General features: G+C 41.0%; 2 protein-coding genes across 2 annotated transcripts in view; one reads left to right on the top strand and one right to left on the bottom strand.

Annotated features, from left to right (window-relative positions):
- PROZ (protein Z, vitamin K dependent plasma glycoprotein) overlaps positions 1-21,760 on the bottom strand; it is a 68,739-nt gene that overhangs the window by 12,234 nt on the left and 34,745 nt on the right. Inside the window, exon 4 of the mRNA XM_073556860.1 lies at positions 10,136-10,249. Within this exon, the coding sequence (XP_073412961.1) occupies positions 10,136-10,249 (114 nt within the window). The remainder of the gene's footprint in view (positions 1-10,135; positions 10,250-21,760) is intronic.
- On the top strand, positions 415-5,353 carry LOC141060566 (uncharacterized). The gene is made up of 2 exons (XM_073556861.1): positions 415-4,100; positions 4,190-5,353. Exons 1-2 carry the CDS (start codon positions 3,844-3,846, stop codon positions 5,073-5,075), a joined length of 1,143 nt encoding a protein of 380 aa, XP_073412962.1. The 5' UTR covers positions 415-3,843; the 3' UTR covers positions 5,076-5,353.

Genomic DNA, 21,760 nt, shown 5'->3' with positions numbered 1-21,760 from the left:
TTAACAATCATTTCAAGACTGGTTAACCCGGTTGCTTATGCCCCTTTTTCTACGACACTTTTTCCTTGCACTCAACATTAATATGCTTGGATAAAGCACTCTGTGAACAGTCAGCGTCTTTAGCAATGATCTTTTGTGGCTTGCCATCCTTGTGGAGTGTGTCAATGACTGCCTTCTGGACATCGGTCAAGTCAGCAATCTTCCCCATGATTGTGGAACCTTCTGAAACAGACTAAGGGACCTTTTTAAACGTTTAGGAAGACTTTTTAGAAGTTTTTGTTAATTATTCTAATTTAGTTAGATAATGAATTTTTCATTGGCTGTAAGCCATAATCATCAACATTAACAGAAATAAACATTTGAAATAGATCACTCTGTTTGTAATGACTCTATGTAATATGAGTTTCACTTTTTGTATTGAAGAACTGAAATTAATTTTTTGGTGATATTCTAATTTTTTGAGAAGCACCTGTATGATGGCCTGTTAGACCCAGCCTCACACAGTATCCAACAGGCGCTCTGTCAGTGTAATCTGACAGATCTAATGCATTGCGGTGTAATCTGACATATCTAATGCATTGCAGTCCCATAGACTGACAAAGTAAAAAAAAGTTGAGAAAAAAATTGCTAAAATTATTAAAGAAAGCAAAAACACCCACAAAATAAAGAACAAAAATATTACACCAATAAATATGCACATTTATATAAAAACAAAAATAAAGTACACATTTCATATCGAGGCATTCAGAACGACCCAATTTGTAAAACTTTCACACTATTTAACCCCTACAGTGAACATCGTAACAAAATAAACATGGCAATAAACATGCACATCATACTTCCGGAAAAAAAAGTGGAATAAACGCGATGAAAAAACTAGTGTAAATAAGAATGCTATAGCTGAAAATGTCATCCTGCAAATAACAAGCCTGCAAATACTGCTCCATCAGCAGAAAAATAAAAAAAAAGCTATAGCCATCACAATCCAGCGATGCAAAAAAAAAAACAATTTCTGAATTGCTGGTTTTTGTTCATTTCACCTCCCAAAAATTGGAATAAAAAAATATGAAAATGGTACCCATGAAAACTCCAATTCATCCCACAAAATATATATAGCTCTCAAAACATGTCAATGCAACAACTTTTTTTTTTTTTGTAAAAAAAGTATTTTTTTAGTGTGTGATAGAAGCAAAACATAAAAAAGCTATAAATCTGGTGTCGCCGTAATCGCACTGATGTAAAGAATTAATCCGTCTTATCGCTTGTACCGCAGGAGGAATGGCGTAAGAATGACTTGCTATTTATTTGTTTATTCTGCCTCCCAAAGATCACAGTAAGGCTTACCTCACATTTATCCTGCGCTCTACGCCGAGTGCTTACGCCGGGGTTTCCTTGTAAATATCTGAAATATGTGATTCAGACAACCCCCGGTGGAAGATTCCCTATAATGAGGCAGATGGAGGCTCTGGGGCCACTGTCTGGCCTATAATCCAGCTTTACCCATCTTTTTAGGTGTGGATAAAAGTCAGCCACAGTTTTGTTCACTTCTGAAAAGCCAGATACTGCAAACAGAAGTCCAGTGTAACTCTGTTGCCTCATTAATAAATTAACCCCTATGGGGTTTCATTTTAATCACATATTTTGTAGAGCAGAGGATAAATGTGAACTGCTCCAAAATATTTTGTACCCCAAAATGCTACCAATTAAAGCTTCTACTCAACCCACAAAAAACAAGCCCCCACTCAGGTTCATAATCAGTTAACAGAAATATAGGGAGTTTCCACATTACTGGTAGCACAAAGGCTCTGGAAAAGACACTTGGCTCACACTAAAAGAAATCCAGCAAAATCTGCTCTCCCAAATCCAAATGCTCCCCTCGGTTCGGAACCCCACAGTGTGCCTAAACAACAGTAGGCATCCACATGTTTGGCATTATTGTAGCAAGGATATCCCACTTAATTTATGAGGTGCGTATCTCCAGAAGCATGAGCTGGGTACAATATTGGCACTACAATATTATATTTGCATTTTCACTCTGCAACATTCATTGCTGCTTGTTTCTGGAAAACACCAATGGAGTCAGAATCCTCAGTACACCCGTAGATGATTTCCCAGAGGGGTATAATGTCCAAATTGAGGTCAATTGAGAGAGGTTTCTGCTTTTTTTGACCCTTAGGGGTTCTGCAAATGTATCTGCAAACTATTCTAGGAAACTCTGCGCTACAAAAGTCAAATAGCGATCCTTCCTTTCTGAGTCTTGCCGTGTGACCAAATAGTACTTTACAGCTGCACTTTGGGTATTTTACGTTCAAGAGAAATTGTGTGACAAATTATACTGTCATTTTTACCTATTTCCCCTTGTGAAGATTTAAAATCTGGGAATAAAGCAGCATTACAGTGGCAAAAATGTAGATATTTTTTGTTCACCACCCAATGGTATAAAATGTAGTGAAACACATGTGGTGTCAATATACTCACTGCACCTCTAGCTGATTTTATTAAGTGGTGTACTTTGTAAAGTGAGGTCACTTATGGGGGGGGGGTCCTGCTTTTCTGACACCTTAGAGGTTTTGCCATTGTAACATGGCACCCGCAAACCATTCCAGACAAATATGCACTATGATATAGCGCTCCATTCCTCCATTGCTTTAACTCCCATGAAGAGTTAAAAAAAAACTTCTTGAATTTGGTTATGAGTACTTTGAGGGGAGCAGTTTTTAAAATGGTTGTCACTTTTGGATTTTTTTGGCACATAGGTCCCTCAAAGTCACTTGAAATGTACTGTGGTCCCTAAAAAAAAGGCTTTGTAAATTTTGATGGAAAAATGAAAAATTACTGATAAACTAAAAATAAAATTGTTTAAAACATGATGCTGATGTAAAGCAGACATATGGGCAATGTTATTTATTAACTATTTGCGTGTCATAACTGATTTAAAGGCATACAAAATTTCAACAACTTTGAAACTTTCAACATTTTTGTGAGAAAAATTCAAATTTCCATTTTCTCCTTTCACATTGCTTTAAGGCCGGGGTCACACTGGCGAGGAATACGGACGAGTGTGAGGCGCTAAAAGCACGCATTAGACACGGACCAATGATTCTCTATGGGGTACCTCCACCAGCCGTATATTTCTCTTCCGTATTCTACGGTCCGTGCCAATCGCAGCATGCTGCGATTGTCAGCGTACTACGGCCGTAGTACGCCAATGCAAGTCTATGGGTGCGCAAAAAATACGGATTACACACGGACCACACGTGTGACCTGCGAGAAATACGCAGGTCTTTTGGCTGGTGACAGGAAATGGGCCAATCCATCATCAGGAAGCCTAGACATGCAAATGAGCTCAAAAAGCGCTCCAGACATCCAGAAAGTACGCCTCCACGGAGTACAGCAGCATCATGGCGTCCACTTACATTAATGTGGAAATGTTAATAGTCCTGGTGCAGGAGCGTCCCGAACTATGGGACCAACGTGATGCCCATTATGCCAACCGGGCAAGAAAGGAGGCGTCATGGAGGCGTATATGTAGGCAGATGTTCCATGACTTTGGTGATCGGCCACGTGAGGAGCAGCAGAAAATTCGTAAGTACAAGGCAAAAAATGAGTAAAAGTACAGCACAACAAAAAATGAATATAGAATCAGCACCCCCCTTCCTGTGCTTGTACTTTTTTCCTCATGAGGCCGTTAGATTTGGATGTGACACGTGGTTTCACACAGCCATAATTTCGGTTTAGGCCACAAGCTCCTCATCCTCCTAGACAAACAAATTATTAAGTGTAGCTACTTGATACATCAACTAAAGAGACCCTGTATATCTGCTCAATTATAGATATGCCACCATGGGTAGAAAGCACACCCCAGAAGGCCCCATGCCTAGACTACTGGTAGCAAATGTGACCTATCAAATATGTGAATTTGACATTATTTCCTGTCACATTGCAGTGGATGATGTGATGAGACGCTGGCGAAGCATCCCGGACCAATACCGCCGGGAACGCCAGCAGCGGTCCAGGAGTGGGGATGCTGGCTACGTGAAACGCAAATATATATATTACGACCGGCTCTCCTTCCTTGCCTCAATTCTGGATCTGAGACCGTAAGTAGATACCTCACACCACATTACACAGATACTTTACAGGGCCAAAAATATGTATTTATTTTTGGCTCTGCTCTATTTCTTCACAGAACTCAGTCCAACCTTACGGACAGAGGCACTGGCTCGGAAACCGACCCCATCATTGATCCTGGGTCTGCAGGGGAAGAGGTGGCTGGCCCATCTTCTCCCCCTACTAGGAGCAGGGGTGAGGAATCAAGTCAGGATGTTCCATTGTCTGCGCCCCAAAGCCCACCACCAGGACCATCTGGTGCTGCTGCTGCATCAGCAACAGCAGAGGATCAGGGCAATATCAGCAGCAGCCCAACTGGCCACATCCGGGGCTCCCCTCAGCCTGCTGCCACATCCCGGCGAGGAAGCCGAAGACGGCAAATACCTGCCCCTGATACCCGCACTAATCTGGACACTGGGGTCCTCAATTATTTAGCCAGAGTAAACACTGATGATGGGGAGGAGGCATACTCTCGCTGCCTGGCCAATTATCTCCGTGCCCTTTCCCGTGAGGTCAGGCTCCGTATTAGAGGATGCTTTCAGATCCTGCTTGATGCCTGCACATACCCCAATACGCCCTACGAATTATTTGAATATATTGAGAGGTGGCAGCTTTCACCAAGAAATCTCATGCGCCTTAGGCACCCCCCACAAATGCAAGCTCAAGCAGGATCTGAGGATCCTCAAATACGTGGGCCTACACCTCACCCCCTTCCTCCCACTACCCAACCTTCAATTCAGCAGCCACAAATGTCAGTCTCTAGCCAACCCCACCAATATGGCCACTTGTTCCCACCCAGTGTTGGAGGCTGGTCCCAACCTGGTTGGGGACGATATGGCTATATTGGTGGGTATGAGCCACGTGCCTACCACAGCCAACAAGATGCCCCTCCCCATTATTACTCTGGCAAGTACCCCCAACATTCCCAGGAGGCAGGACAATTCCCACATCATGGGCATCAGTAGTATGGCCCCACACAGGGCGATGTTGGGCACAGTGTACAGCAGCAACCACAGGCTGCTCTTCCACGTTCTCCTTCCCCTACGTATGAGAATTTATAACTATGTGGCCACAATCAGTCTGATGGCCGGACATGTCTAGTGCAGTTTCACTGGTGCTCCAAATACAAATCCAAAGGAAAAAACAGGTGTTCTCCATCACCAAACTTTGTTAAAAAATTGAACATTCACATTTTTCCACAATGTTTTCCAAATATATTAATAATCCATCATGACAGGCAAGGCTACCTCACGCCTTTCAGACAGATATTACATGTCTGTCCAAAAGAGAATATTTAACCGCGCTATACTGTAAAGTCAAAGGATGAAAATACACTACTCACTTGCTAATGCCTAGGAAAGGTGTGCTGGCCTTAGTGAAGTAATCACCTTTTCTGCAAGCAATCTATAGTAACAAATCAAGGCGACCAGACTTCATAATATCACGCTGTCTCTATGTCTTAACAAGCGAGTATTGTTTTTTCATCCTTTCACTTGACCAGTATAGCATGGTTAAATATTCTCTGTTCTACAGATACGTAATATCTGTCTGAAAGGCGTGAGGTAGCCTTGCCTGTCATGGTGGAATATTAATATGATTGGAAAACATTCTGAAGAAATGTGAGTGTTATCTTTTAGCAATAATTTTGGTTCTGGAGAGCACCTCTTTTTTTCCTTTGTATTGAAATATTCTCATGCAGCAATGTTGTTATTGCCTATTGTTTTCTTGTGTTATGTTATATAATGTTACTTTTCAAAAAAGTTTTATAATGCAAAAAGGGCAATTTTGCCCATTGCCAAACTTTTCATATGGCAATATTATGTTTGCGTTTAAGAAAAAAAAAGCAAAAAGGCAAAACTAAAAAGTTGTCTACTACAGTTAACGTCTCTGTGTGATTTCTCAAAAACCCTGTCAACATACTAACATACGCTAACCAATGCAATGAAACAGTCATAGAATCATAAGGGGTTGAGTTATATATATTTAGACACACTTAAAGAAACAAATTATAACATAGACACAGCATGCTCTTGCCTAGAAGTTGCCCCCTCAGGTGAGATAAAGTAATTAGTGAAAATATCACGCACTTTGAGGCCAGAGAGCAGTCTACGTTGAGGGTTCATAGGTGGTCTCACCCTGCGCACATTGTCCGGCCTACGCACAACACCAGCAGAGGAGGAACAATCATGTATCCTGGTGAAGTTATGAAGAACCACACAGGCTTTCACAACTTCATTAACATTTTGTTCACTCAACTGAATGGCAGACTGGAGTACCCGCCATTTGGCACAAAGGATGCTAAAGGAACACTCCACCAGTCGCCTAGCACGTGATAGGAGCAAGTTAAAAATTCTGCGCCTGTGGTCAAGGTTGCACCGGGGATATGGCCTCATGACATTGCGCGATAACTGAAACGCCTCATCTGCCACAAGGACATAAGGGACTGATTCTTCAGTGGAGCCTGGTAGCTGGCGTGGTGGTGGTAGATCCAACTGGTTGGTGCGTAGCCGCCGAGCCATTATGGATGTATTGACTCGAGAGTCTCCCGTCCTTCCATAGGCCCCAATGTCAACAATTATAAACTTGTATTGAGGGTCTACCAGAGCCAACAATACAACAGAAAAGTATTGTTTATAATTGAAGAATTGGGAGCCAGAGTTCGGCGGCTTACGCACCCGTATATGTTTGCCATCCAGGGCCCCAATACAATTAGGAAACTGGCAGTCCTCCTCAAAGTCCCTTGATATCCTCAGCCAGTCTTCCATCCTGGGCTCGGGCATGACGACTTGATGGAGTCTTGTCCATATTTCTATACATGTAGTGACCTCACTATGCCAGAAATGGTTGATCTTCCAATGAGAAACTCATGGTGGAGGGCGGCATAAGACAGGCCAGTGGACAGGAAGCTGAAGAACAACAGGAATGGATAATTTTAGAATGCAGAAAGTCCAAAAACATCAGTTACATGCCGACCAAACTTGGTAGGAATTGAGATAGAATAACACACACATATTTGGTTGCACAATGAGTAAGTGATATGCAGTACATATTAGACCTAACATTCTGGTGTGTAAGTTGAACCATATTTGGAGTAAGATGAGGGCAATAAACTTAGTCAAAGAAGGCAAAAAAAACATACTTTAGCCCACACATTATGAACATAGAGAATGTGGTTGTGTAGTACATACCGTATTGTGAGTAGAAGTCGCTCCTCTGCAGATATCGCTTTGCGCATCCTTGTGTCCTGAAAGGTTATCCCAGGGCGCACTGTCTCCAAGAGTCGATCAAATGTGGAAATGCTCATGCGACAGTATTGGTAAAATTTCACTGGATGTTCCCGCAGAGAAGAATAGAGGCGGTGAAAATGACCTCTTGTGAGTCATTGCCTCAAAAGTGGATGTACCCACATGCGTCTCCTCCTCCGCGGATCCACTATCACTGGGTATGGTTGCCCAAAGCGCCGTGACAAAAGCCAGTTGAAGAGAATCTGCTCAGTTGTATTGAAACTCAGACCCTCTGCCATGTTGCACAAAGAACACCAACACACCTCGTGAAAGCAAGGTCACAAATGGACAGAATGGAGGCAGCCACCTGTTCCTGAGGCAATAAATAGGGTGCAGGCTAATGATTTAAATTGTTAGCAGGCCTCAAAACCGTTAAATGTCCATTTTGCAAGGCTGCGAGAAAATCTCAGCATACGGACGCCATAAGGATTACATACGGATTCTTACATGCGCAAAATACGCGACCGCACCTTGCTTACGGATGACCTACGGAGCACTATTTAGGCGTCATTCATCCGTATTACGCCTGTAATCTACGGACCGTATTTTGCGTCATTTAGTGTGACCCCGGCCTAACTCCTGAAAACGCATTTATTCAGACTGGCCTACCGCCTTAACACATTAACCTAATCTATCCCTATGTGGCACAGCCAAAAGTTTTTTACCATAACCAGGTTCCCCGCATTATGTTCCCACATGCTTTATGCATCCATTAGCCCTCTGCATCCGTACTGTTACAGACTTAACATTATGGCTGGTCCATACAATCAGGGCAACTGTTACCACCCACCTTTCATGTCTCTTTTTTTCCTCATGGATTGTAAGCTTGCAAGCAGGGCCCTCATTCCTCTTGGCATCTGTTATGTTCTATGTGATTATTGTTATGCTGTAATGTCTATTGTCTGTACAAGTCCCCTCTGAAATGTAAAGTGCTGCGGAATATGTCAGCGCTATAGAAATAAAACTTATTATTATTTTATTATTAACTCCTGTTAAGGGTTAAAAAAATCTTCTTGAGTATGGTTATGAGCACTTTGAGGGGTGCAGTTTTTAAAATGGTGACACTTTTGGATAATTTTTGTTGCACAAGTCCCTCGTAAAAATTCAGAATTTCTAAAATTGTGAAATGTTCTAATTTTTTTGTCACATTTTTGATATTTTCATCAATAAACACAAATCATACCAGACAATAATTACAGCTAACATGAAATGCAACATGTCATGGACAAAAACATCAATGGGATATGTTGAAGCCTTCCAGGGTTATCACATAAAGTTATGCATGTCAGATTTGAAAAATGAGGCTCTGTCATTAATGTACAATGTCATAGTAATAATTGTCTTGCAACTGCTATTCTCTCTGAGTCTTCCATAAAGATGCATGCTCAGCTCAACTAAGCGTTCATGTTGACTTCAAAGAAAATCAGGATAAGTAGCTTCTTAACACTTTTAGTAACTGTTCTCTTCTGAGTGAGGAAAAGATTGAAATAGTGTAGCAATTTCCACTTTGTAGACTGGATAGACATGAGGATGTAACTCTCATTAGGGCTTAAATACAGTAGTGGCTACTGCTTCAGTAAGCCTGCCATACATGATTAAACACTACTTGCAAAGTACTAATTTTTCTGCAAATAAATTACTTTTGACAGGTTCAGAATAAGCTGTTGTGTGTGTGTGTGCATGCGTGCGCGCGCACACATTAGAAATAAAGCACTATGGCTACAGGACTGGTGTGCATTTTTCACCAGTGTCCCCTAATTTACAGTTGTTTCTGATCTAGATGTCTTCCAAGCACAGTGCACAGAGACAAATGGATTCCTGCTTTTCTTTCTCTGTAGCACATGCAGCAGCTTGGAAGGCAAAATACTGCAGTACTTGGATGGGTAGCTGTGAACCCAGCGCCAAATCAATCCAATTTTTTTTTAAAGCTGCAGCAGGATCTATCTATCTATGCCCGGTCTCTTGCTGGTCTGAGTGCTCCTCACTCCTCCTCCATAGACCTAGCAAATTTTAAAAAGTATAATACATTTCAAATTGTAGGTATTTGCTAAAAATATTATTGCACCTACTACATATTGGCATAGGATCTTGAAAATGGGAATACCCCTTTAAGCTTTTTCAGTAGATTTCTAAGCTAAACTCTATATTTATACTACACTTTCAATTTCTTGGCCATAAATAAAGGGAGCTTGTCACATGAAAAAATGCTATTATCTGCAGACATGGGGTTAATCTGCAGGTTAATAGCGTTGTGAACCTGTCTGGCAGTGGAACTGAGACACGCGTTGCCGAAAGAAAATTATTTTTTTTTCTCCCAGGTTTCAGTTATGATGGTGCCGCTGGCATGGTTTCAGTCACCACTTTATGTATGGCGAGCGGCGGCTGTCACTATACCCCCAGCACTGACTGACAGCCAGCTCTAATGCTGAGCTGTTATCAGTGAGGGCCAGGGGGGTTACAGTCACTGCTCACTATACACAGAACGGTGACTGAGCCAACACAGGCACCACCCCGGTGACTGAAGCCCAAACCCTACCGGGAGGAATAAACTTTGTTACTTCCTGTCAGCAGCACTCCCAGTGCCGGAGCCAGGCAGCTTCAAAGCATATCAAGCTGCAGACTAACTACATATCTGCAGATTGATAGCAGTTTTTCATGTGACAGGTTCCCATTAAATCACTCTAAAACTGGCAAGCTACGCAGTTTTTGTATTGTATATTGTTGTAGATTCCTGTCCTTACCAAACTGGCAATTCTTTCCCGTGTAACCTTCGGGGCAAGTGCAGGTGTAACTTCGTATAGAGTCTGCGCACACACCTTCATTCTGGCATGGGCCTGAGGAACATGGTCTGCCATCTATAGATAGGAGTAAAATAGTATTTTTGATGATTAAATAATTTTATGAACTACTTATTACACAGTGCTTTGTCTAACAGCTCATACACACATGCTATAACTTATTGCCTGCCTATGATCACTTACTATTTCATAAAGGAAGCATATTCATGTGGATACACTGTAGATATCATATGATATTAATAACCTGGCGGTAAAAAATGATTTAGAATGTAAATCTGCTTTCCCTTAGTCCGGTCAGCAGCACGACATATGGGGAATTTTTCGGCCCTGCAAGATGATAGGGCAGGTGGAAATTTTCAACACAACATCAGGCCCCATATTGCTTGTGCTACTGTGAGGTCCTATACATGCCGCCATGGACTACATAGTCGTCGAACTTGTGTCCCATTGAGCACATCTGGAAAGTCACTTGCATATTATTAACACATCTATTGATCCTGTAATTTCCATAATATTATAACATTTCCTTCTTGGTGTTGCAATTTCAATGCTGAGGAATATATGTATATACACACACACACAGTATGTATACATATACACTTAACTGTATGCAATGTTATGAATACATTTGAAACAACAAAGAAAAATAAGTGTGCCAAACAAAGGGATCACCTAATAAAAGTGTATATTTATTGAGATGTAGGCCAAGAAAAACAATTAAATACATGTAAAAAGCCTAAATGGCTATGAATATTGCTTTGGACAAGCCCATATAAGAGCTATAGTAAACCCTATCCAGTGACATATACAGTTGTGGCCAAAAGTATTGACACCCCTGCAATTTTGTCAGATAATACTCAGTTTCTTCCTGAAAATTATTGCAAACACAAATTCTTTGTTATTATTATCTTCATTTAAGTTGTCTTAAATGAAAAAACACAAAAAGAATTGTCCAAAAGCCAAATTGGATATAATTACACACCAAACATAAAAAAGAGGGTGGACAAAAGTATTGGCACTGTTCGAAAAATCATGTGATGCTTCTCTAATTTGTGTAATTAACAGCACATGTAACTTACCTGTGGCTCCTAACAGGTGTTGGCAATAACTAAATCACAATTGCAGCCAGTTGACATGGATTAAACGCCCTCGGAAGAAGCAGGTGGCGAAACGCGCGTCGGGGTGAGGGGACGCTGGACTACACTCTCCTATAGAGGTAATTATACATCATTTTCTCTGTGTACTGTGGCGCTTTCTTGATCAGGATTTTTTTGCTTTACATGGTGTCTGTGTCATTTACACACAGCCTTATAGTATTTATGCCTTAGTTCACAGAGAGACTTTTTCTCACTTTTTTGGAGAGGAATATTTTTGGAATATTATCTATTTTGGACATCACCTATGGTCTTTTATAGGATGAAATCTGGATAATTTACATGTATTGTTATGCGATTGGTTCACACATGTTTTAGTCTGGGTCATGTATTTTCTCCTCATGATGATTTTTTGAGTGTTTACGGCGTCCCCTATATGGCATTATGCTTTTGTCATTTTAAATAATTTTGAATAAAATGATTTTTTAATATTATTGGGACCTCTTCTTTGTTCCATGTTATTTTTCATGGGATTTGTGTTATATGATTGCGTGAAGTGCCCTTCTTACTAGGTTTTGGACATTGTGGTTATGGATTAAAAGTTGACTCCACCTGTGTCCTTGTGTGTACCAGATTGAGCATGGAGAAAAGAAAGAAGACCAAAGAACTGTCTGAGGACTTGAGAAACCAAATTGTGAGGAAGCATGAGCAATCTCAAGGCTACAAGTCCATCTCCAAAGACCTGAATGTTCCTGTGTCTACCGTGCGCAGTGTCATCAAGAAGTTTAAAGCCCATGGCACTGTGGTTAACCTCCCTAGATGTAGATGCAAAAGAAAAATTGACAAGAGATTTCAACGCAATGTGCGGATGTTGGATAAAGAACCTCGACTAACATCCAAACAAGTTCAAGCTGCCCTGCAGTCCGAGGGTACAACAGTATCAACCCGTACTATCCGTCGGCGTCTCAATGAAAAGGGACTGTATGGTAGGAGACCCAGGAAGACCCCACTTCTTACCCCGAGACATAAAAAAGCCAGGCTGGGGTTTGCCAAAACTTACCTGAAAAAGCCTAAAACGTTTTGGAAGAATGTTCTCTGGTCAGATGAGACAAAAGTAGAGCTTTTTAGGCAAAGACATCAACATAGAGTTTACAGGAGAAAAAAGAGGCATTCAAAGAAAAAAACACGGTCCCTAAAGTCAAACATGGCGGAGGTTCCCTGATGTTTTGGGGTTGCTTTGTTGCCTCTGGCACTGGACTGCTTGACCGTGTGCATGACATTATGAAGTCTGAAGACTACCAACAAATTTTGCAGCATAATGTAGGGCCCAGTGTGAGAAAGCTGGTCTCCCTCAGAGGTCATGGGTCTTCCAGCAGGACAATGACCCAAAACACACTTCAAAAAGCACTAGAAAATGGTTTGAGAGAAAGCACTGGAGACTTCTAAGGTGGCCAGCAATGAGTCCAGACCTGAATCCCATAGAACACCTGTGGAGAGATCTAAAAATGGCAGTTTGGAGAAGGCACCCTTCAAATATCAGGGACCTGGAGCAGTTTGCCAAAGAAGAATGGTCTAAAATTCCAGCAGAGCATTGTAAGAAACTCATTGATGGTTACTGGAAGCGGTTGGTCGCAGTTATTTTGGCTAAAGGTTGTGCAACCAAGTATTAGGCTGAGGGTACCAATACTTTTGTCTGGCCCATTTTTGGAGTTTTGTGTGAAATGATCAATGTTTTGCTTTTTGCTTCATTCTCTTTTGTGTTTTTTCATTTAAGACAAATTAAATGAAGATGATAATACCAAAGAATTTGTGATTGCAATCATTTTCAGGAAGAAACTGAGTATTATCTGACAAAATTGCAGAGGTGTCAATACTTTTGGCCACAACTGTAACACAGGTTATCCATAATGAAAACAGCAGTTATGCCGATACAACAATGATGGGAGTTAAATAGGTGGATGGAGCAGCAATAGCATAGATAAGTCAATAGCTTATAATACATATCAATAAACATATACTACTAACCCATCCCATGGACATATGGACAAGCAATAAGAGGAAAGCAAAAGAATATGCCCCATATAATGGTCATAAAAAAAATCTAAATGTCACCATATAAGCCCGAAATAGAGCTACTGTATGTTCTTCCCTAACAAATCTGTGTTGCAATATAATAATAACTAAATATTATACAGGTAGTGTAAGGTGGCAATAACATCGATAAACGGGCACTAAATAAAAAGCGCAATAATGTAAACTGCCAACACAAATAGAAAAAGAGGGTTCCAGATTCATAAAATTGCAATCATCTTTATTGGAAAAATTGGTAAAAAATAAATTCTATATCACTGTGAGCAACGCGTTTTGAGCACTTGCTGCGTTCTTTGTCAAAGCTTCTAGAGACTAAGAAATCCCATGATACATTTATGTGCTGAGAGCACCAATGAAAATGGAAAAAAGCACATGGTATTAATTGAATTAAAAACAATATGCACAATATACACGTAAATATAGCTTTAGTCCCTTAGTGAAGTCAAATCTGAACTTAATGACCAAGCCAAATTTTACAATTCTGACCAGTGTCATTTTATGAGGTAATAACTCCGGAACGCTTCAATTGATCCCACTGATTCTGTGATTGTTTTTTTCATGACATACTGTACTTCATGATAGTGTTAATATTTGGTTAGACCTCATTTTTTAATTTTTACAAGGGTATCAAGAGAAAATAGACCCCAAAATTTGTTGTGCAATTTCTCCTGAGCACTCCGATACCTCATATGTGGGGGAAAACCACTGTTTGGGCGCAGGGTAGGGCTCGGAAGGGAAGGAGTGTCATTTGACTTTTTGAACCCAAAATTTGCTGGAATTGAGAGCGCACGCCATGTGGCGTTTGGAGAGCCCCTGATGTGCCTAAACAGAGGAAACCCCCAACAAGTGATACCATTTTGGAAACCACACCCCTAAAGGATTTTATCCAGGAATTTAGTGAGCATTTTGAACCCACACGTACAACACAGAATTCGATAACATTAGGTCATAATATTGAATACGTTGTCATTAGTTTTGAGCGCAAGTGCTGGCTACTCCAGTTTGCCTAGGATGCTTGAGTGACATGCTAAAGTTCCCACTGCACATGTTTTGCGGCTGTTAAACGCCCCAAAAAAACATGCAGGGATCTCTGATACTCTGTGCATATCCGAGCACCAGATGCAAACCCGAGTAACGAGTATTTGTGTTCATCACTAGCTATCATATTTTTTTTTACTTTTGAAAAACTTCAACTGTAACCCCAACTCTAAGCCTAATACAACCCTAAAACTCAAAACCTAACCCCAACTGTAAAGAATGGGAAAAAAATATTTTTTTTTAGAATTTTTATCTAACTAAAGACCCTATCACAGTGATCAAAAGGCACCAATAGGAAAAATTCCATATTGTTGCCGGGTACCGGCCAGCAGATCTCGACGGGCGCACTGGTCATGTGCCCTCCATCTTTTTTCTGGAAAGGTGATTCGGAGGGGCAGGAGGATGGCTTAGGTACTGGGGAGGCTTGGGGGACAACATTTCTCTCAACTCTGATACAGGGGCGGACACTGACCGCTTGGGGCCCCTGTGCAAGAAATGTGTCTGAGCCCTCCTCCTTTTATGGCGACAAAGCTATATATAGAATCATAGAATCGTAGAGTTGGAAGGGACCTCCTCGGCCATCTGGTCCAACCCCTTGCTCAAAGCAGGATTCGCTAAATCATCCCAGACAGATGTCTGTCCAGCCTCTGTTTGAAGACTTCCATTGAAGGAGAACTCACCACTTCTCGTGGCAGCCTGTTCCACTCATTGATCACTTTAACTGTCAAAAAGTTTTTTCTAATATCTAATCTGTGTCTCCTCCCATTCAGTTTCATCCCATTGCTTCTAGTCTTTCCTTGTGCAAATGAGAATAAAGATGATCCTTCTACAATGTGACAGCCCTTCAGATATTTGTAGACAGCTATTAAGTCTCCTCTCAGTCTTCTCTTTTGCAAGCTAAACATTCCCAAATCATGCAACCTTTCCTCATAAGACAGGGTTTGCAGACCGGTCACCATTCTGGTAGCTCTTTTCTGAACTTGCTCCAGTTTGTTGATGTCTTTTTTAAAATGTGGTGCCCAAAACTGGACACAGTATTCCAGATGAGGTCTGACCAAAGAGGAGTAGAGGGCAATAATGACTTCACGTGATCTAGACTGTATGCTTCTGTTAATACATCCTAGAATTGCATTTGCCTTTTTTGCTGCTGCATCACACTGTTGACTCATATTCAGTCTGTGATCTATTAGTATACCCAAATCTTTTTCACATGTGCTGCTGCTTAGCCCTATTCCCCCCATTCTGTATATGCTTTTTTCATTTTTATTGCCCAGATGTAGTACTTTGCATTTTTCCATGTTAAAAACCATTCTGTTAGTTGCTACTCACTGCTCCAGTTTATTTATATCTTTTTGAATCCTCTCTCTTCTCTAGTATTAGCTATCCCTCCTAGCTTTGTGTCATCAGCAAATTTAATCAGTTTACCCTCAATTCCTTCATCTAAATCGTTGATAAAGATGTTGAACAATACAGGGCCCAGGACAGAGTCCTGTGGTACCCCACTTGAGACATTCTTCCAACTGGATGTGCAGCCATTTACGACCACTCTTTGGGTCCGATCACTAAGCCAGTTATGAATCCACCTAACAGTTGCCTTGTGCATTCCATACCTAGTCATTTTTTCAATAAGGATTATGTGAGATACTTTGTCAAATGCTTTGCTGAAGTCAAGATATACTGTATCTACAGCATTTCCCTGATCCACCCAATCAGTAATTCCGTCATAGAAGGAAATTAAGTTAGTCTGACATGACTTATTAGTTACAAACCCATGCTGACTCTGTTTAATCACTTCATTCTTATCCAGGTACTGACATACATGTTGTTTAATAATTTGTTCAAAGATCTTTCCTGGTATAGAAGTCAGACTCACCGGCCTATAGTTGCCTGGGTCCACCTTCTTCCCCTTTTTGATGATAGGAACAACATTTGCTCTTCTCCAGTCTTCTGAGACTTCTCCTGTTGTTCAAGAATTTTCAAAGATTATGGAGAGGGGTTCAAAATTGTCTTCTGCTATCTCCTTCAGTACTCTGGGGTGTAATTCATCTGGACCATCTGGATTCATCCTCACTATCTTTCTGTTTATAGATCCTGGATTCTTCTATTCCCTTACTAGGACAGTGAAGAACAGTTGATGTTACATTTCCTTTCTGAGAGAAAACAGATGCAAAATAGGAATTTAAAAGTTAGGTCTTCTCAACATCCTGTCTTACCATTTCATCATTTTCATCCTGTAAAAATCCTATAGCATCTTTGACTTTTCTTTTACTTTTGATATATCCCCAAAATCCTTTATTATTGCTTTTGACGTCTCTTGCAAGGCTCAATTCATTGTCAGCTTTAGATAATCTGATTTGTGCCCTGCAGGTTCTGCAGACAGCATTATATTCTTCTTTAGATATGCCTCCCTCTTTCCATTTTATAAACATTAATTTCTTACTTTTTAGCATGTGCTTAAGTTCTGTGTTCATCCATCCTGGTTTCCTGAAATGCTTCCTATTCTTACCTCTTTTCGGAATTATTAACAATTGTCCTTTGAGAATTTCATTTTTCAAGATTTCCCATCCTTCCTGGACATTTTTGTCTTTAAGGATATCCAGCCATTGGATCCCTCCAATTCTCTTTCTGAATCCCTTAAAATCTGCCTTTCTGAAATCTAACCTTGACGTCTGAGTCTTCACAGGTCTTCCTCCTCTAGTTATCCAAAATTCTAAAATAGCATGGTCGCTACCTCCTAGGGTCCCAGCCACTTTTACCTCTTCAACCATTTCCTCCCTGTTTATAAGGATTAGATCCAAGGTAGCAGATCCCCTTGTTTTCTCCTCTACCTTTTGGAAGATAAAGTTGTCAGCAAGAGAGGATAAGAATTTCCTTGACCTGTTAGTTTTGTATGAGAGAGATTCCCAACAAATGTCTGGATAGTTGAAATCTCCCATGACAACTATGTCATATTTTTTGGAAAACTTGGCCATTTGATGCATAAAGAGTTCATCCATATCTTCAGCTTGCACAGGCGGCCTGTAGTAAATGTCTACAATGGTGTCCTTTCCATTGTTCTGTCCTTGTATTCTTACCCAAACAGTTTCCACAGAACTCCCAGTCTCTGAAGCTTCAATCTCTGTGCAGATATACGCGCTTCTAACATACAATGCAAAACCTCCTCCTCGTTTATCAAGTCTGTTTCTTGCAAATAAGTTGTATCCTTCTAGCCTTGTATTCCAATCATGTGTATCGTCCCACCAAGTTTCAGTGATTCCAATGACATCATATTTCTTTTCCTGCGTTAGTAGTTCCAGTTCTCCTTGTTTGTTGCCCATGCTTTGTGCATTAGTATAGAAACATTTTAGTTTGTGATTGGTTTCTTTTTCTCCAATATTTTTATTATTTAGTTTCTTTTGTCTTTGTTCTTCCTTTCCACTTCTAATAGCAGAGTTCTCAATAGCATTTGTCACGTGTATGGCTTTTTCTGGCCTTTTGCTCCCCTTCCCACATTGTTCCAGTTTAAAGCTCTCCTGATGAGTGTAGAAAGGCGACTTCCAAATACATGTTTTCCAGTCTTCGTAAGGTGCACCCCATCTCTAGCAACTAGTCCATCGTATAGGTAATTCAATCCGTGATCCAGAAATCCAAATCCTTGCTGACGGCACCATCGACGTAGCCAGTTGTTCACCTGCAGAATCTTATTCCACCTCCTTATTCCATGGCCATCCACTGGCAGGATGGAAGAGAAGACCACCTGCACTCCCAGTTCTTTCACTTTCTTGCCTAAGTTTTCAAAGTCAGTGCAGATGGTTTCCAGGTCGTTTCTTGCTGTGTCATTTGTCCCCACATGTATTAGCAGGAATGAGTAGTCATCTGTAGGTCTGAAGAGTCCTTATATCCTGTCATACACATCTTTAATTTTTGCACCTGGAAGACAGCACATTTCACTTGAAGTTATATCCGGTCTGCAGATAGCGGCCTCTGTTCCTCTCAACAGGGAATCCCCCATGACCACCACTCTCCGTTTCTTCTTCACAACATTTTTCTTTCTCCATCCAGGAGGACTCTCAGGGTGTACAAGGTTGCTGTTTGTGGGCAAAGTCTTATCCTAATGTATTTCTCCATCGTTGTCCTGCGTGAGAGCCTGGTAGTGGTTCCTGAGCAGTATGGGTGCTGACTGCCTCCCGATCCTCCTGCTTCTCTGGGTCACATGCTTCCATTCCTCTCTATCTTCAGGTGCACTTTGAATTTCTTCTCTTTCTGTAACATGAAGAGATAATTCTGCTCTGTCTAAGAACTCTTCACCTTCCTTAACCCCTTCACCCCCAAGGGTGGTTTGCACGTTCATGACCGGGCCAATTTTTACAATTCTGACCACTGTACCTTTATGAGGTCATAACTCTGGAACGCTTCTATGGATCCTGGTGATTCTGACATTGTTTTCTCGTGACATATTGTACTTCATGTTAGTGGTAAAATTTCATTCAAATAACTTGCGTTTATTTGTGAAAAAAACGGAAATTTGGCAAAAATTTTGAAAATTTCGCAATTTTCCAACTTTGAATTTTTATGCCCTTAAATCACAGAGATACGGCACACAAAAAACTTGATAAATAACATTTCCCACATGTTTACTTTACATCAGCACAATTTTGGAACCAAAATTTTTTTTTGTTAGGAAGTTATAAGGGTTAAAAGTTGACCAGCGATTTCTCATTTTTAAAACACCATTTCATTTTTAGGACCACATCACATTTGAAGCCACTTTGAGGGGTCTATATGATAGAAAATACCCAAAAGTGACACCTTTCTAAAAACTGCACCCCTTATGGTGCTCAAAACCACATTCAAGAAGTTTATTAACCCTTTAGGTGCGTCACAGGAATTTTTTTGAATATTTAAAAAAAAAATGAACATCTAACTTTTTTTCACAAAAAAAATACTTCAGGTTCAATTTTTTTTATTTTACCAAGGGTAACAGGAGAAATTGGACTGCAAAAGTTATTGTGCAATTTGTCTTGAGTACGCTGATACCTGATTTGTGGGGGGGAACGACTGTTTCGGCGCATGGCAGAGCTCAGAATGGAAGGAGCGCCGTTTGACTTTTTCAATGCAAAATTGGCTGGAATTCAGATCGGACGCCATGTCACGTTTGGAGAGTCCCTGATGTACCTAAACAGTGGAAACCCCCTACAAGTGACCCCATTTTGGAAACTAGACCCCCCAAGGAACTTATCTAGATATGTGGTGAGAACTTTGAACCCACAAGGGCTTTAAACAGAAGTTTATAACGTACAGCGGTACAATTAAAAAATCATATTTTTTCCACAAAAATGATCTTTTCACCCTCAATTCTTATTTTTCCAAGGGTAACAGCACCCTAAAAGTTATTGTGCAATTTGTCCTGAGTACGCTGATACCCGACATGTGGGGGTAAACCACTATTTGGGCGCATGGCAGAGCTCGGAAGGGAAGCAGCGCCATTTGACATTTTTGGCTGGAATTGAGATCGGACACCATGTCGCGATTGGAAAACCCCTGATGTACCTAAACAGTGGAAACCCCCCACAAATGACACCATTTTGGAAACTAGACCCCCTAAGGAACTTATCTAGATGTGTGGTGAGAACTTTGAACCCCCAAGGGCTTCACAGAAGTTTATAACATAAAGCCGTACAATTAAAAAATCATATTTATCCACAAAAATGATCTTTTCACCCTCAATTCTTATTTTTCCAAGGGTAACAGCACCCTAAAAGTTATTGTGCAATTTGTCCTGAGTACGCTGATACCACACATATGGGGGTAAACCACTATTTGGGCGCATGGCAGAGCTCGGAAGGGAAGCAGCGCCATTTGACGTTTTTGGCTGGAATTGAGATCGGACACCATGTCGCGATTGGAAAACCCCTTATGTATCTAAACAGTGGAAACCCCCCACAAATGACACCATTTTGTAAACTAGACCCCCCAAGGAACTTATCTAGATGTGTGGTGAGCACTTTGAACCCCCCAGTGCTTCACAGAAGTTTATAACGCCTGGGCGTGAAAATAAAAAATTCGTATTTTTTCCACAAACATGATCTTTTAGTCACCATTTTTTTTATTTTCCCAAGGGTAACAGGAGAAATTGAACCCCAAAAGTTGTTGTCCAATTTGTCCTGAGTAAGCTGACACCCCATATGTGGGAGAAAACTACTGTATGGACACACGTCAGGGCTCGGAAGGGAAGTAGTGACGTTTTGGAATGCAGACTTTGATGGAATGGTCTGCGGGTGTCATGTTGCCTTTGGAGAGCCCCTAATGTACCTAAACAGTGGAAACCCCCCACAAATGACCCCATTTTGAAAACTAGACCCCCTAAGGAACTTATCTAGATGTGAGGTGAGCACTTTGAACCCCCAAGGGCTTCACAGAAGTTTATAATGCCAGGGCATGAAAATAAAAAAATCGTATTTTTTCCACAAACATGATCAATTATTCCCCAATTTTTTTATTTTCCCAAGGGTAACAGGAGAAATTGAACCCCAAAAGTTGTTGTCCAATTTGTCCTGAGTAAGCTGACACCCCATATGTGGGAGAAAACTACTGTATGGACACACGTCGGGGCTCGGAAGGGAAGCAGTGCCATTTTGGAATGCAGACTTTGATGGAATGGTCTGCGGGTGTCATGTGCGTTTGGAGAGCCCCTGATGTACCTAAACTATTGAAACTCCCCACAAGTGACCCCATTTTGGACACTAGACCCTCCCACGGAACTTATCTAGATGTGTGGTGAGCACTTTGAACCCCCAAGTGCTTCACAGAAGTTTATAATGCTCGGACGTGAAAATAAAAAAATCATTTTTTTCCACGAAAATGATATTTTTGCCCCCAATTTTTTATTTTCCTAAGGGTAACAGGAGAAATTGGACCCCAAAAATTGTTTTGCAATTTGTCCTGAGTAGGCTGATACCCTACATGTGGGGGTAAAACACTGTTTGGGCGCATGGCAGAGCTTGGAAGGGAAGGAGCACCATATGACTTTTTCAACTCAGAATTGGCTGGAATTGAGATCAGACGCAATGTTGCATTTGGAGAGCCCCTGATGTGCCCAAACAGTGGAAACCCCCAATTCTAACTCCAACCCGAACCCCAACACACCCCTAACCCTAATCTCAGCCCTAACCCTAGCCCTAACCCTAACCCTAGCCCTAACCCTAATGGAAAAATGGAAATAAATACATTTTTTTAATTTTATTATTTTTCCCTAACTAAGGGGGTGATAACGGGGGGTTTGATTTACTATTTATGGCGGTTTTTATATTTGGCGGCTGTCGCACGCTAAAAGACGCTTTTTATTGTAAAAATAGTTTTTGCATCA

The sequence above is a fragment of the Dendrobates tinctorius genome, unplaced genomic scaffold, assembly GCF_039654945.1.
Source record: "Dendrobates tinctorius isolate UK_male_01 unplaced genomic scaffold, ASM3965494v1 ptg000240l, whole genome shotgun sequence".
Taxonomy (NCBI): domain Eukaryota; kingdom Metazoa; phylum Chordata; class Amphibia; order Anura; family Dendrobatidae; genus Dendrobates; species Dendrobates tinctorius.
This window is presented reverse-complemented; position numbering and strand designations above follow the sequence as displayed.

Coding starts and splice junctions, on each gene's coding strand:
- LOC141060566 (XM_073556861.1), top strand. CDS start 3,844: ATGGGTAGAAAGCACACCCCAGAAGGCCCCATGCCTAGACTACTGGTA. Junction 4,101..4,189: donor TCAATTCTGGATCTGAGACC/GTAAGTAGATAC, acceptor ATTTCTTCACAG/AACTCAGTCCAACCTTACGG.